At 38.3% G+C, this 17,158-nt stretch overlaps 1 protein-coding gene across 1 annotated transcript in view; it reads right to left on the reverse strand.

Moving 5' to 3' along the window:
- Positions 1-2,372: 2,372 nt before the first annotated feature.
- Positions 2,373-17,158, reverse strand: part of LOC145987197 (uncharacterized) — a 113,036-nt gene continuing 98,250 nt past the window's right edge. Inside the window, exons 5-6 of the mRNA XM_083121714.1 lie at positions 9,125-9,374; positions 2,373-2,621 (exon numbers count right to left, since the gene is read on the reverse strand). Coding sequence (XP_082977840.1) covers positions 2,539-2,621; positions 9,125-9,374 — 333 coding nt within the window. The 3' untranslated portion in view covers positions 2,373-2,538. The remainder of the gene's footprint in view (positions 2,622-9,124; positions 9,375-17,158) is intronic.

Genomic DNA, 17,158 nt, shown 5'->3' on the forward strand with positions numbered 1-17,158 from the left:
ATGCCGGTGAGTAATGCGCTTGTAAAAGTGAGTTATTTTGCTTCACGCTTTAATGGAAATGGAGTGGAGGGAAAAAAGCAAAAATAAAAATTCTACGTTAGAAATGCCACATTTTTTCTGAGACGCCTCCCTCGATTTCACAAAGGGAATCTGAGGACGAGAGGTAAGAATCCTCTTCAGATGAAAGTCACGTTTCTTCTTGATCAATACCTGCTCGGCACTGCAAAATTTTCGGCTGGCAGCAAAGCGGGGGTTGGGGAGGGGGCCCCTTCGTTTGAGCAATTTGGAGATAATAACATTTCCATCTCCTTGCGCGGAACTCTTTATTCTGCAATTCTGCAATATTCATGAATCTCTTTTCTTTAACTGCACGAATGCTTTGCTTCCATTACACTCATATGCTTTGGCTTTAACGGTAACGAAATTTCAACGACTTCTTTCCTTTCTAACCCTTTCTATATGTCTCTTTCGAGATGCAGCAGCGGTGTGGATTGGATGCTAATGGCTTTTCCTGTTGCCTTATTCTCTTCAAGCGTTGTTATACTTGTATATCCGTTATCAATAGAACTTACTTCTTAGAAGATTATTTATGATTTTGTTCCTCAGCAGTTGTTGTGAGTTAGTCATTCAAAAATATAACCATTCTTAAGATGAGTTTTCTTCCACTGCTATGGTTGTAGCGAACAGGCACACACCATGAGATGTTAAAACTAATTATTTCTCTCTATCTCCAATATGTCGAGGGTAATTTCTAAGTTATCTAGGCTATATGCGCAACCTCAATCACAGTATATCAACAGAAAGGATTCGAATGCAGTACCTGCAAGAAGTTGTACCGTGAAAAATACATCCATAAGGAACATCAAATCCACATTCCACATGATTCAGAATATGTTTTCCAGTTGATGACAATATTTATGATTTAATAGCTGAAGTCAGGTTTTTGAACACTCAAGAACTGTTCAAACTAAACAAATTATATTTTCCACAGTATAGAGCTTGTAAGTAACTATGAATATTATTATTATTTTTGTTACTATTTTTTGTAATTAACAAAATTTCAATATTGTTTGTATATTACAAACATAATCACATAATCTACTGTACCAATAGCTGGAATTTTAGTTGCCAATAAATGGAGAAAATGTACCAACAACTGGGATTTATTATGTAATTATTATTTCTTTTTCCTAAGAACTCAATTGTTTGTCAAATCCTCCCACCCCTCCGCTTGAAAATATGTTTTCCCAATGTTCAAGAAAGTGTGATTTTTTGTGTGTGGCATTCAACAAAAATAAAGAAAGATAATTGGATTTTTTCGTAAACTGTGTGCTTAAAGTGCTATTACCCTAACTTCCATATTTTAAAACATTTTCCAACTTATATTCCACATTCATGCTATTACTACATTTCCTTTCTTGTGTTAAATTCACTAGTTTTCCGTTCATCTGTATTCTCTTCGTTTTGTAGTCTCTATTATAAATCTTGATAATAGACAATCCATCTGCTATTCTAACATTCTTGTCGACGATAGAGAATACAAACTCGAGCTTTTGCGGTGAAATCCATTGGATATTTTAAATATACTCACATCACTTCATGCAGTTTCTGTCAATATAAATCTCCCTTATGGGATATTCATGTTTAGGAGATACACTATCAGCACTCAAAACGAAGCATGTCAATCAATTGGTTTGGTAACAGAAAATAAAGCATATTTTGTAATTTTATTTAACTAATTGAGCCGCTTACTTAATGAAAATTTCCATATTTAATTCCATATTTTAATTTGAGATAACTAAATATTTATTCGCAACACTTTTTTGTTACACATAAATCCATTCCCTTGTGATGACCCTATGAAATTCTTTGCTCTTTTGTTCAATTACAGAGACTCAAATTACTGACAGCTAGGTCTCTAAGCGGTGTGCCTTTTTAAGGATGTAAAAGTTGTTAAACATCTGCCAGAAATCCTTCACAACAGTTTTGGTCAATATCCTTTTTATGGAAATTCTTCAGGTAATATAGCAATATTATATTCATGGCATATGAGACAAAAATATTATGTATTTCAGCTCTACAACGCCCTTAAACATACGCTTGTCGTCATGTTGTTTGCATAGATTACATTACCTGTACATATTACAAAGTCTACCATATGTGCTAACTTAGGGGGGGGGGGGCTCTTTCTGCGCCCTTTCCTCACATTTTTCAAAAGGACCATATATATGAGTCTGACGGTACATGAAGACTAACCTTATATAAAAGCTATTTCATATTTTTTAGTGTAATACATTTAAATCTTAACCTTGTAAAGTACTAAGAAGAGGATAAAATATTAATTTTGTACTAAATTAACTACACTGTTTCAGTTACAATCAACATATTTATTCATAGAACACGTACACCGATAACAGACAGAAAAATTGTATGGTTGCGATGGCATGTCGAGAGTTCAGGTAAAAGGAACAATAATATGCATATGTACAAAGTCTTTACAATATTTGAAGGCGAAAATCACGACCCCATTTTTCACTGTCATGAAGCAGCTTTCACAAACAGTGTCCTCCAGGATATGGAACAAAGGAGAAGGACGCATATGTGATACAAAGAAGACGATGCTGAAAGAAAATACAATATACATAAGTGGACATAATACAAATCATTGTGTTTGATATAGAATATTTTGGAGCTGGCATAAAGATGAGTTGTGAATACTAAGATATTATACGTTACACTTTTGGTATGTTTTTAGCACTGCTGTGCAATTGATTAACTCTGTTGACATTAATAATGACACATTAAAAGGTAAGAATCTGCCTATTTCAACACATAGAAATGCAATTAAAATCTTTATTACAAATGTGAAATTTGAATTGGTGATTTTGCGTTTAATCACACGTCAAAACTGAAAATCATACCAGAAAGATTTTATACTTCCCCAAAATATTAACAGCCTTATATACCAAGACATCAATGTTTACATTAAATATGATGTTGTAGATCTTGTTTCTTATCACTTTTTGACAAGTGCTTCAGTGGCTGAAATGCAGACTATTTTCTGCAAATAAAAACAATCATCTTCTTCACACCCGCCTCTCCCTATCTTTTTCTCAAAGTGCGGTACTTTTTTAATGATTTTTTTTGGCACTTCCCTACGAACCCCTATTACACATGATCTGCATTGTCCATACATTGTTCAGTTCCATAATGTGTCCCCTTCCATTTGTATATTTCGAATTTTTGTGCCGGTCCGGAATCATTGCGAGTAGAAAATAGTTGCTATGACTGACACCTCTCTCTCACATACAGACACACAAAAAATAAAAATAAATCCCTGTACACTAAATTCTATTTATTTTCTTCTAAAAAAGCCAAGAACATGAAAGTAACTCGTGATTTATTTGATTTTGCTCCTTTGTATCCTTCGTTCTTTATTTCTTATCACTTTATTATTTCCATTCATTTATCGGACAGAGAAATTGAAAGAAGAGATTGAGAGAAAAGGGAAACTATGAAATTATAAGTAATGAGAAAATTCAAAGTTAATTTCTGCAATGCTCTTCACAAACAATTTTATATCTTGTGTTGTATAAAACTACTTCTATTTATTAACGTGATTTAGTCTTCTCGCACATTTTACGCACATCTATTGTCCACGTGATAACCAAGAAAGTACTCCTATATGTAACATACCAGCAATTTGTGTAAGTTTGGTTGTGTAGTATAAAAGGTCGTTGTTCAAAGACTATTGGTCTGTGGATATTCATACAAGTATATCTTTTATATGGTTAATATCCATCACGCTTAACCCGTGATCGGTCGCGGGTGAGAGCCGCGCTCACTTTCAATTTCAATGAAGTGCCATTTTAAGAGTATTTAAAGTATTAGTCTGTGGTGCTCTCTAGCTGACTTTTACAGTGCCACGAGTGACCTGATCACATTCTAATGAGATGACGTAAACTGCAATATGAGAGAGACCATTGTTGTGAAAGGAGTGTTGTCAGAATGAACATAGCACTCGCCCACAACCGATTACGTAACTTTTTTTTAAAATTTAGATTTGTGTATTATTTAGTCAATAAATTTACACTGTTTCTAGTGAGTTTTCGTACCTATATGTTTTTGTCGTGTTGATAGAAAATGCGAAAAGTGTCTAAGTAATTTTATATTATATCAGATTTGTTGAGCACAGATGGAACTGCCCCAGTGTTCTTCAGGACAGCTTTGAGCAACATGCGATTTTTGTTAGCGCTGAGAGTTTTTCGCTTCGACGATGTTGTTTGAAAACAAATACACATTTTGAGACAAAAATGTAATAAAGAAGGGAAATAATAAACAGATCATTAGAAGTACAAAAAAAAATTATAAAAATTAGAATGCGGTAAAATATGCCTGAGAATCAAGGTTGAGCAATATTTAATCTTAGTATAGTCGACGCCCTAGCTACGTTAACAACCGGCTGGCTTTGAAGTCGACCGAGCGCGCCCACCAGCTCCAACAATCAAATTCACCGTACAGTGTTGCCACACATCTACTCTACGCCACCTTGTCCCTCCGCGCACAAGCACCTTCCCACGGTCTCCACATTGAAGTTGCAAAGTACGGCAACAGCGTATCCGCAGTCATGTGACTGAGACTCCACGTGGAGTAGACGAGCAGAATGACAGCTGCGCCCATTGGCTGAAGGTTGAGTGCCATTGGACGAAAACAACTCGCCCGCTATTTATCCCCACCCACGTTTGTGGCGGCTTTCTTTAGTTCTTCGAAGTTAACGAAGCAAACGCATGGACTAAACGTGATGAAGTACTCCAGTTTGTAAAACAATCGTTTAATTAAAATGTTTTCACACGAAGAAACTGTAGTTAACCTGGTTAGTTGACTACAGGCTCTAGCAGTGGCGGCAATTGTGTTCCAAAACTGTGTGTGGGGGGATAAGTTTTAAAAATAAGGGGGGCCCGGACAGTTTCCTTTCCCTTGTAGATAAGGTTTAGCACAGTGCTTGGGCAAAAGTGGCAAAAAGTGGGGGGCAACTGCCCCCCCAATAGCCGTCACTGGGCTCTAGAGTAAGTGGTAGCTGAAGATATAGGTGGGAGTTTTCACCACTTCCATGTGAGATTCACATGTTTAAATCATTGCTGCAAAGTGTATGAGTATTTCTTTATCCCTTTGCCATAACCATTTATTCTCATTGTCGTCGCTTCCGTCCACGAATGGCAGCAAGATAGCAGCTGGAAATCTATACACAACTTTCACGGTTCCCAAATGTCCTGCCGTTTCCGCCATGCAATTTTAAAGGCAAGCAAATGCTCCTCCTTTTACATTTTCCCCTCGATTCGTTCGCGAATGCATTAGTTTACATCAACAGGTACCATGACTTCTAGAAGACACTCCATTGTTGGAGAAATGGAGGGAAATGAATGTAACAGTACTCGATCCAGAGGGATGGTAGAAAGCCCAACACTCTCTGGATTTTTCTACCGGGAGGGGAGAAAAGAGTTGAAGAAGAGGAAAGCTGAAAGGAAGTCAGGAGAGAAATCAAATGGGGGAAAGCAGAGAGAGGGAAAAAAAAGAGGAAATAAGTTAGTGGGGAAGGACATCGAAGCAGAGGGAGGGAAAGCGCAGTTCCAAGCACTATTGCGCGTTTTGACGCTATACGGCCAGACTCTTCGGCCATTTCTGGCTTGGCGGTTCTCCAAAGTCGTTGGTTTCTGGGCAGGAGGAGGCGGAATTGTTCAAATACTACCTCCTCCTTCTCGTCCCCTACTCTGAGGCAGTGTTGCCACAATCTGAGGGTACAATTTCACTTTTCAAGGAGTAAAATTTCCCGTTTTGTTCAATTTTTCCCTTCATCTAAAGTAGCAGTAGTTTGATTGATTGAAATTGTACGTTTGGGTGCGTCAGCACTTAGGCTATTTTGCACCCGTCACACTATACGGGGTCCAGCCCCTAACCATAACTAAAATATAACAAATATATCATAACTGTAATGTCTGGCAAAAATGTTCTTACTTGGGTTAAAGGCTGAGGCTGTGAAGGGGCACTCAGCACACGTACAAACAACACACAGGACAACACACACACAGTCCTACAAGGATTATATTGGCCGTAGATCCAGACTTCGTTTGTCTGCAAAATGCAGTCCAGGGTGTACTACGTGGAAGTGAGTTGGGTGTGCTACGTGGAAGAGTCACCCCTTACACCATAAAGTGGTAGTGGTAGTAGTAATAATAATAATAACAATACGAGTAATAATAAGTAGTATTTAGTAGAGGAGAAGGTACAAATATGGGCGAAGGTTTAAATATGGGTTTTGGAGTTATCAGCGCTCCCGGATGCTGCCTGGCAGAGGCTATGGAACTGGTTATCTGTCAAGGACAAAGGTTGCGGCGCCAATTCGCAAGAGAAAGTGGTGGTTAGTTTCGGCCTTGGACGCTGTTATAGAATTGCGACCTCCGAAAACTTTCTGCAGACATGTTTTAACTCATCGTTTTCTGAATTCTCATCTGCTTTCTATAGGTTATGATATTAGCGGTACATAAAACAAATGTGGGCTTTTATAAGCCATGATTTGTTTGTGAAATATATACCACATAGGGCGAAAATAAAGTGAAGAGTTCTAAATATAGGCTATGACATGAAGTCTAATGCTGAGTTCACATTTTCAACAAATATTTGGATGTTTTTCTTAATGTCGATTTTTCCCATTCCGCGTGACTTTCAAATCAACAGATTATTCATAAATATGAATTTTATAATGTTTTAGCGATAAATGACTGTTTTTTAAAATTTTAATTGCTTTCTGTGATATTGCCACTAGTAGCCCATATTTAGACCACAATTTTGAAATACATCATTTTACCAGTTTTTGGAAATTGCTTCTTTTTTAAAAAAAATGGAGACTTTGTATACTTTAGCATGCTATTACATTTAAGTATATTTCATAGATATGCATTTTAAAGGCAGGTGCTTGATATATTATTTTTTCCTCCGGAAATGACAAATAAAAAGGGGGCTTATATTTAGACCTTTTCCTCTAGTAGTACTAGTCTTAATTGTAGTAGTAGCAGCAGTAATGCTTTCTTTGGCCCATGTTCGTGTGTATATATAAAAAAATTAAAATCCATCACATCCATGCTTATAGCCATCCTTCTTTTTACCAGACCAGATGTCCCAGGTTCGAACCATGATCAAGCAGTCGTGTTTGTTCTCATCACTCATTCCACTCATCACTCATGCTGGATATTAAACCGGAAGAAAATATAACCTGAAGGAAAACTGAAAATTTGAAGAACTTTTAGTATTTTTAATCGAATTTCTGTTTTACCTATTCGCTTAAAATTCGTTCCAACTGTCTCTGCAGAAAGGGAAATTTTCCTTCATATGGCAACACTGCTCTGAGGCTGGCAGTTGCGGCCTCTGGGGACTTCAGGAGCAGTTAGGCGGGGGAGAAAAGTCCAGAAAACGAAATAAAAAAAGAGAAGAAAGGATGGTAAAAAATGTTGAACCACGTCAAGAAGGTTTCCCACAACCCACTTCACATTTGTCGCCCGAATAACAGCAGAACGCAATTCGTACAGCTGTCTCTTCTTATCTGTTAAAATGGTCTGTGTTCGAACGGAGGGAGGATCCGTTAGTTACTTCCCGAATTCATGAAGAAACGACCTACTCAGCTTTCCTGGTTGGTTTTTACCAGGTGAACTGGTGGTAAGCTCTCTCTATAGTCGACACGGGGATCAGTGATTCATCATACACCCCTTTAACACCCCCTAAATTTCCTCAGCACCCCTAAAATCTTTCACAAAGACTCAATTCATGGTCATTTGGGATCTAGATTTACCTTGCACCTGCTCAATACGGACTTACACCGCCCCAAATGATACATTATTGATAAACCCCTGGAGTGTATTGCAGGAAATTTGAGACCGTTGAGAGTGTGAGGGTAAATCACTAGATGGATATACTTATTCTTTAAGATGTTCTGCGGTAGATCAAACACCTAGGGCTTGTTTCTTTAACTTATAGTTCAAAGTGTGACCTGAACACCTGTAAAAGATACCTACACTGGGAATCGAACCAGGGACTCCTTGATATCTAATGTGAACAGAGGCGTCGACTGTGAATCGTACTTGGTGTTCAAATTAAATTTTTATTAACAAGTTTAGATGCACCTCTGCTGTCTATGTAAACACATCTTTAGTTGACTGTTTAAACTTTTTGTAATTTTACGCCACGACCATGAGGATAAATAAGACCGGCCTCTATGGTGGAGAGGTCGACGGAACACGAAGCAGAAGTCCAAGGTTCGAATGCTGGTTGAGGCATGGTTGTATCATTTTGTTTGTCCCATCGCGCATATCATGAGTTTAACATTCATTCTTATCGCCACGGTTAACCCTAGAATGGCTACTCAGTTAAAATTTCAGTTTTCGAAGACATAACATTGAAACTCTTACAATGTATTCCTATTCATATCTGCAGTTCTATGATTTACTACAAACGGTTAGCTATACCCTGGCCAAGCTAACTTCCGGCGCCCATTCACAGCGCAGAACGGTTATGTTGACAAAATCCTGTTGGCCACTTGGGGGAGGGGGGATTCCAAGGTTGCCGCTTGTTGCAGAAAGAGACGGGCAGACGTAGGCCTAATGGACTGGTTGACTGTTTCTTCGTAGGTAAACGTGGCAACAGCGCGTCACTACCAGAAGGAAGGGTCCCACGCCGGAAGTAAGCTTGACTCGACCTTAATTGTTTATTCCCATACAAAAATCAGCATAAACCACACACTGTCCCATCTATCGCTGAAGCAGGCGAACGGAAACAAGTCTCTGCGCAAGTAGTGACGCGAGACGGCTCCACCGATGAACACGTGAGACGAACGGGATTGCGTGGAGGGGGAAAGCGACTGCTGTTACCAGCCTTCCCAGCAGCGTGTACTGCTTTTCTCTGCCCACTCGATATCTTCTTCCTCTGCCGCTATGCGCGACCTCGCTCTAGAGATAGCTGGGACAGGGTGTAGTGGCTGTGATAACAGCTCTTTTCCTAGCAACAGCTTGATCAGGTTCACCCGCAAAAATACAGTTCGTCAAATCAAACAATCATATCTTGCCCATAGGATCCTTACCTGAACAACTACTTTTGCCGGAGCCATTGTTGTGGCCCGAGTATAATTTCTCTATGTTGGCACGCGTTTGATGAGCTACTATTGTTGTTTGACGCCTGTGGCCGCGCACAGTTCCTGTGCACCTGAGCTCCATCCGGTGGTCGGGGCTGAAGTGGTGACCTTCCACCTCCAGGTTGATCCCAAGGGTGGAGGTGACGAGATTTTGATTGTCCATGCTCGGGGAATAGTATTCTTTTTGGTATCGGCTGACCTGAAAGTATAAAAATAAAGAAATGTGAGTATTTCCAGAAATGGGACCACTAACTAGCAAGATGTCAGATCTCGCTTAGTTCTCACAACAGGTTTAATTATTTTATGAACGGAATCGCGATTTCTGACACGTTCTCAAAAAAGGTATTGATTTATGCAGCTTGCATGGCATGACATACACTTGTGGTGTTGAGTTATCTCTTCAAACATTCGGTGAGGCCTTATACGAAAAATGTTCCTTGAGATTTGGCTACTTAGGAGGCCACTAGGCTTTTCTCAAATCATCCCAGCGAAGGCGCCACAAAAAAAAAATTAGTTGGGAGAATATCTTCTGTGGGAAAGCTAACTTATTATGCCCTTCGGACCATACAAAAATGCATATTTGGTCTGAAAGACATTTACTTGTGAAGTTTTTCTGGGTTTCCTGGGAGGGTGGAGGTCGAGTCATCCCTTGTCTTCCCTCTGGCTCCATTACTGAGTCATTTTCATGGTCTTGGAATCCACGTAAGACGAATTCTGCTAAGTGATGACGAGCATCAACCTGCTGGAAGAAATCGTTTAATGCAAATTGATGCTTGACTGATGGATACTTTCGGCAAACCTATTGTCACCAAGAAACCTAATGTTAAGGAAATATTCCCAAAATCATTACACTGGCTGTTGACTCCATGAACGACAGTGACTCTAAGAAAATTTTCACTGACTGTACATAAAATGGTTTATTTACGGTTCACCCGGATCGTGAGTCGCAGCCGATTTACTACAAAGGCAATTACGTTGTGGGGGTCAAAATAATTTCGAAAAACTTTTCAGTGGTCTTGAAAGATTACTTGATGTTGCAATCTTGTAGTTGTGTAGCGTGTATATAAATACAATATGCAGAAGTTGTTAAATTAATGTGATGTGGCAGCGCTGTCGCCTTGTAATCCAGTGGGCATGCTTTCCATCACTAGTGGAGGCATATTTCTCAGTGGTTCGGAAGTCACTTTAAACTGTGGGTCAGTTTAACTTATATGAGCACAAATGGATATGAAAAACATCATGACGCAGCAGGTTATGCATTGTATTCTTTAAAGAGAATATGAATGAAAGACAGGCGCCCGCCTTTTAATGTGTGTCCTCATGTTTTGAGAGCCTTGCGCTTTCCAAATGCACTTAATGTTATTGAAGCGTATATTCATGCATTCCTTATGCAAGAGTGGTCAAATGAAGAAAAAAGAATAAACCTACATTTGTAATGCAACTTTCATATCAGCATAGTTCTTACTATAGAAAAAGGAAACAGTAGTTTCAAACGGTAACCGTAAGATATGGCAATAACTAACGCACATTGTTACAGTAAAACCTCGTTAATCCGGACAAATTATGGGGGATAAGTTGATCGGTTTAACGAAAGTCCGGGTTAACTGAAGTAACCTACAAAAACAGTCGAAAGTGCATTAAAACTCCGATTATAGCAACAAAACACGTTTATTATGGTGCATTTAAAGGGCATAGGCTTAATACACTACACAGTACAGTACAAAGTCTGCGGGAAACAGAATTTCATCAGTGGTTGACTGCCTTTTCTTTGGGAAGTTCTCTTGTTGACTTCTAGCCACATTTAAAACTTTGCATTCTGTTTGCTTTTTTTTCTTTGGCTTGTCCGGATTATCGGGGTCCTAATAGCGAGGTTTTACTGTAATACCAAAGCATGTTCTGAAAATTTCTATCGTCAGACAGTTGAATTTCTTCTCAGCGACATCTTCATGTCAATTCTTGGCAAGTGTATGTCCTGTATCAGTTTTTGAGATTAGGTTATCTTTACTGATATTTTCACATAATTATAGAAAATGTGCCGACCTCCGTGACGGAGTGGTTAGCACATCGTGAACCTGGGCATGGGTTTTCTTTGTGAATGTTCCTTCATTAATTTAATCACTCATCCCCATCTTCGCGATTAGTCAAAAGTAGCAGAAAGGCGAAGTAAAATAAACCAAACCAATCAATCAAGAAAATTATGTTTCAACCGTAAATTACGGAGAAAACCTGTGTGTGGTGATTAATAACAAAAGGTAATAATTACACAGTATTAATATCAATAGAATATTACGAGAAATGCAAGCTGTCTTTAAATTTCACCCCACACAGGCCTCACGTTCTTCGCGATGACTCTGATGAAATAACTATACTTCGACGGCGTAACGAATCGGACAACAGTTCAATGACATGTTTGCCTTTTTCTCCGCGAGTGTGGATTTTCAATTCGCCACTCTTTACACAGGAACGTAATAATGGAATGTTTATTTACTATTACACGTATCATGAATAGAGTCGGAACTTTGTTCACAATAATGGTAGTGATAATTGCCACCAAAAGGCGAAGTAAAATAAAGCAATTCAATCATTAAATCCATGTTAGGAACCTACCGAAAAATATGCTGAAGTTACTACACCGTAACTTGTTAAATAACCCTGCGAACATGCTTTGTCTCTTTTTACTAAACCTGGCTGGTCTAGTAGATAAGAATAGCAATTATAAGATTCTTATGGTATGTTAATAGTTCCATTTAAAAAGGTAGTTTTCTTCTGATTGTGGTATTGCATTTGAATATTTAAGTCCACTTTGTGCACAGAGAGGTTAATTGGAACTGGACCTACAGTTTGAAGTGGGATAATAACCACTCTGAAATGCCTCCACCGCGTGTCGAACCCGGGATCCTTTGATAACAAGGCGACGATTTTACATCTACGCCACCGGGTAGGCTCAAATTATTTATGCTATTGAGAAGTAAAACAAACCAATCAATCAATAAAAAGCTTTGTTATAATCCATGTAACTCTGTGCACATGTTGATGAACAGAAATAAAACATAATCCATCTTCAAAGGAAATACTAACTCAGTTTTTCAGCAATTGGAAGAAGTCAACCCGAAATTATTTACTTCCATTCCTCCAACCAGAGTACGGGTATGTACACCTAGAATCAGGGTGAATGGCACCATTGCACCACCCCACACATGGAGCCATGATTGCTCATAGGGCGGGAGTTCCCAATTTCCTCCCTCTGGCTGCTATTTGTCTTGTCTGGGGAAACCATCTTCATTCGTCTTTTGTGAAGCAGGAAGCAAGAAAATCCCGCAGGCGTTGTAAATGAACGCGGAGGCCTCCCCTTGATTCCTGTTTTCCAAGCAGTCTCCCGAATTAAGGGGGCTCTGCGGAACCCCAATGTTCACGCACAATAAGATGTCTTTATTAGTCAAGGAGTGGGAGAGAAATTCACGCTTTAAGTTCAAAGTTTAGTAACTTAAAGGAAGTAAAGTGGACCAAAGATATGCATTAAATTACTTCATTATTTGTACAGGTGACATGTTGGAAGTGTACTCGTCTAACATATTTTCTAAGTAACTTAAAAAGGATCAATTTAGTTTCACGGTATTATTATTATTAACATTATTATTATTGAAAATCATCCGTATTTGTCCATTTATCAGAAAATATGTTACACAATGCTGCGGATTGAGTTGTATTCAAAATATTCCTGTTTGCTTTTACGTATCATTTCAGCTTGAAATGAATTACTCTTATATGCATTGCCTATTGTAACTTCACTTCGAAACCTAGATTTATTAATTGATTGATTTTGTTTATTTTACTTCGCTTTACTGTCACTTTGGCTAGCCTCCAGAGGAGCATGGAAGGTGATAAGGTGAGGGACAATCACAAACATACAGGAACGACGCAATACGAGCCCCACAGAGGATTATACTGGCTGGGAATACAGACGCCAGAGCATCGCTAGTCTGCAAAATGCAGTGCTACGTGGAATGCAGGTTGGCATTTGCGTGTCTTCGCAAAGAGTCACCACTTACACCCCAGATTGAATTTTCCTTTCTTATACAATCTTTGTTCCTCTGGGAAAATAATTCTGTGACAGATATTCAATTTCTGACATCAAGATTCTCTTTCGAGAGAAGAGCCATAAGTATTTTACCTGGAAATATTCAACATGAACATATTTGATATTGTGTCCACGTTGGCATATCCTAATTATTTTAGGCCCTGGCTTCTTAGACAACCCTCATTACCTGAAAAGAGTATGAAAAAGTTCGTTCTTACGTAGCAAACAACAGAAAAATCTGTCAAATCGATTTCTAAATCGTAATTTCATGTAGGGTCAGTTCAAGTGAGATGCCCCATTTGCTGTAATTCAGCGCATTTCTGCGAGAATGCTCTATTTGTTATTTGTTGTTCTCAGGTGTTATCTATCGTGAGTGAAATCTGAGTTGACCAGTCTTTTATTTTTTTAAATAATAGAGGCAAAAGGTAAGTTTCATCACTTTTCTACATCAAGAGTAAAATAGCTAATTTTAATTTACAGTTGTAATTCTACTGTAATGATTAATTTGGCTGCGTTTTGTGCTAAATGGCGCTAGAAACGTACACAAAAATGGCTTCCTACGATTTCACGGTCATGTCGTATTTTCAACGAGCACGACAGAAAGACAAATGCCCCGTTTCAGAGATAGAAGAGATGCCCCATTAATTTCTTGGAGAAGAAGATGCCCCACCTTATTTCATTCCTAATTTACTTTATAAGAATAAATGTAATAATTTTTAAAAATGAATAAATGAAAATATTTCGTAAAATCTTGAGTAAATTCGAAGAAATTACAGAAAAAGAGTAAGAAATCATCAATTAAGGGGGGAACGTGCACGATGAAGAATACAAGTTCAGCCAATAAATGATGACAATAAAGTAGGAGCCAATGTTCTGGAATCCTCGTCTGACGAAGAAAACGTGGACTCACAATTAGAAAGGGAATTGAAGTGTTTAGAATGCTTAGAAGACTGAGAAAAGGCAACATCTAGAGATGACTGTTAGAATTGCATGGTGATAAGTGTATTATTTGTGAGTGAAAGGAGAAAATAAAGAACTAGGAATAAGCCTGAGAGAAATATGAATAAGTCTACTAAGGAAACGTTTCCTATTTTTTAAAAAAAAAACTGTCGAAAATTTTTCAGTATTTCTCTTCCAATATATATATAGCCCCAATCCCACCACTCACTGACATAAATGTTCTCCATGAAGGAAGCTCCGGAGGCGAAAAACGCCCGATTACGACCCCCATGAAATCGTCCCGAAAGGCCGAGAAAATTCAAAAATCGCTCAATCGGCCCTTCCTTAAGGGTGAAAATGCCCTTTTTTCACGTCCTTAGCAACCGTTGCCACGGGCATTTCTTTTGCACACATTGTTTCCTTCAATTCTTAATTGTCGAGATACATTATATTTCTCACAGATCAATAGCACACAGATGAATCAACACCTGGTGAAAAAAGGTGCCTTAAACAAGGGTGACATCTACATAAGGAGTTTCAGCCCAGAATCAATTACTTACGTATATATTGGTAAACTCAATGCGAAAATGTTATCTACATCGTGGTTCTTTTAACTAAATGTTTAGAGGTATAATATCAAACAATTATTTAGAGTTTTTGCCGTGCTTGTTGTTGTCCATGGAAACGGACGTTGCTAGGGAACTTAAAGAACGTTTATTTTCACCCCCAAAACTACTGTAAGGGAATTATGCTAGACTTTTCGTATTTCAAAACATGAGCGTCAGAATTTATTACGGAGGAGAGGTAGGAATTTGATGGGAACGACGGAAAACAATTCTTTTTCTATTACGTTCAAAAATGTGAAAATAACAAAATACGTAAATATTGCATTTTCAATTTAGTCGCTATTCAATTCGTTTATGCAAGACATCCAACTACTTATCTTGAAACGGTTATTACTTACTCAGTTCATTATTAAGAAAATAGACAATAATAGTTTGAATATTTGTACCTTATTAGAGCCCATACACACATAAAGTTACTTTCTAAACTTTTCAAATTAGCGAACTTGTACACATGCTCCCCATCATCCAATACAACATGCAGACATTTTCAAAGTCATTAAGATCATTGAGGAACCCCATCTAAAACATGATTGAGATCACAACGTGGCCGAAGGTCACGCATGCGAGCGTACAAGACGTGGCCAAAGGCCACGTCGACAGTACGCGAGTCTTTATATATCATGTAAGTAGTGGTATTTGTGGTATTATAAACCCGAGAAAGTACGAACCCCCCTCAAGCAGATTTGGCTACACTTAAAACAGGCTCAACATGCCCATATGAGCTTTTTGCTCAAGTGTGGAATCTTGTCTAATCCAAGATTTTTGTAAAAATGCCCTCGGGAATTTCCTGAGAAAGTACGAACCCCCCTCAGATTGATTTGTCTATACTTACAAAAGGCACTTCTGTAAGATTGTTGTCCATAAATTTGTTAAAAATATGCCCCTCTTGGGCCATACTTAAAACTAGGCTATACCCACCTATATACACCTACACCCACCCACACCCACCCACGCATATTCACTTCCGGTCCACTTCCGGTCCACTTCCGGTCCACTTCCGGTTCACTTCCGGTTCACTTCCGGTCCACTTCCGGTTCACTTCCGGTTCACTTCCGGTCCACTTCCGGTCCACTTCTGGTTCACTTCCGGTTTGCCTACTTCCGGTTTGCCCACTTCCGGTTTGCCTACTTCCGGTCCACTTCCGGTCCACTTCAACGTATGTTGAAACGTTTATATAGGAACAATGGGCATTAATTGCCATTTTTCAAACCACAATGACCTATGGGTTGCAAACATGCTTTTAGATTGCTGTATAATTGTAAATATTGTTTATTTTACAGCCTATTCTGTTAAGGCAGTCAAACCCTGTCAGAACAAACAGCAATCAAACCTGTAACATTACAGAGTGAGCATGTAGAGTGGCACAGAGTGCATTCAAACCTGTAGAATAAACAATACAGAATAAACAGCAGTCAAATATGTAGAGTGAATAGCAGTTAAACCCACGTCAGGATTAACAGCATTCAAACCCTGTCAGGATAAATATTTAAATATGTATGTATTTATAAATTAACACAAGTATTAATATGTATTTCCTGTTCAACAGGTACAGCAAGCAGCCCTGAGTATCTCAGCAGGTTCATAGAAGGCATAGACAGCAGACAAGGTAATATGAGATTATTGTTGAAACAACAGAACTTTGTACCTGTCAAATATTTTATATGCTAGGAACAATATTAGGTTATAGAAGGAGTGGCATATGTGTGTTTTATCTTTGCATGGATAATTCTGCTACAGGATTTTTTGAAAGAAGATGCATTTCAAAATACATAAAATCCAAGTCACTTGTCGATGATTTCAAGCTTAGATTCTCTGGCCTATCTGAGTATGACCTGTTTGCTGTACAGAATGAAACTGAAATGCAGTGGGTGCTTATGAGTGACAAGATTTTCCAGTACCTGTACCTGAAACTGCTTAGCAGGTTTGAAAAATTTGTATACAACAGGTGCAGGAGAATTGTTGGATTTTTTATCAATTTTTACACAGATGAATATTATTATTACTGCATGTTGAAATTGTTTGATAATTACTGGTTCAACAATTGCTATGAATTGTTTGCAGAGTATAGGATGTATACAATTTCAGATCAGAGTTCAAATTGGAAGCATTACAAATTTTCAAATAAAATTATTGACAAGAAATTAATAGATGAGAATATTGAATTTGTTACAACAGATAATAGACACTTGTACAGCAGGGAAGATTTTAAGCAAAACCTTGTCTGGTACTCCCAGTATACACACCTGAATGAGCTTATTATGTATTTCCTAAGGCAAAGATTTAGGGATTGCACCTATGATTGTATTGTTGAATCTCTAGATGAGAACAACCTGAATGATA

This window comes from Lepisma saccharinum, chromosome 4, assembly GCF_977018435.1.
Source record: "Lepisma saccharinum chromosome 4, izLepSacc3.1, whole genome shotgun sequence".
In the NCBI taxonomy this organism is placed as follows: Eukaryota; Metazoa; Arthropoda; class Insecta; order Zygentoma; family Lepismatidae; genus Lepisma; species Lepisma saccharinum.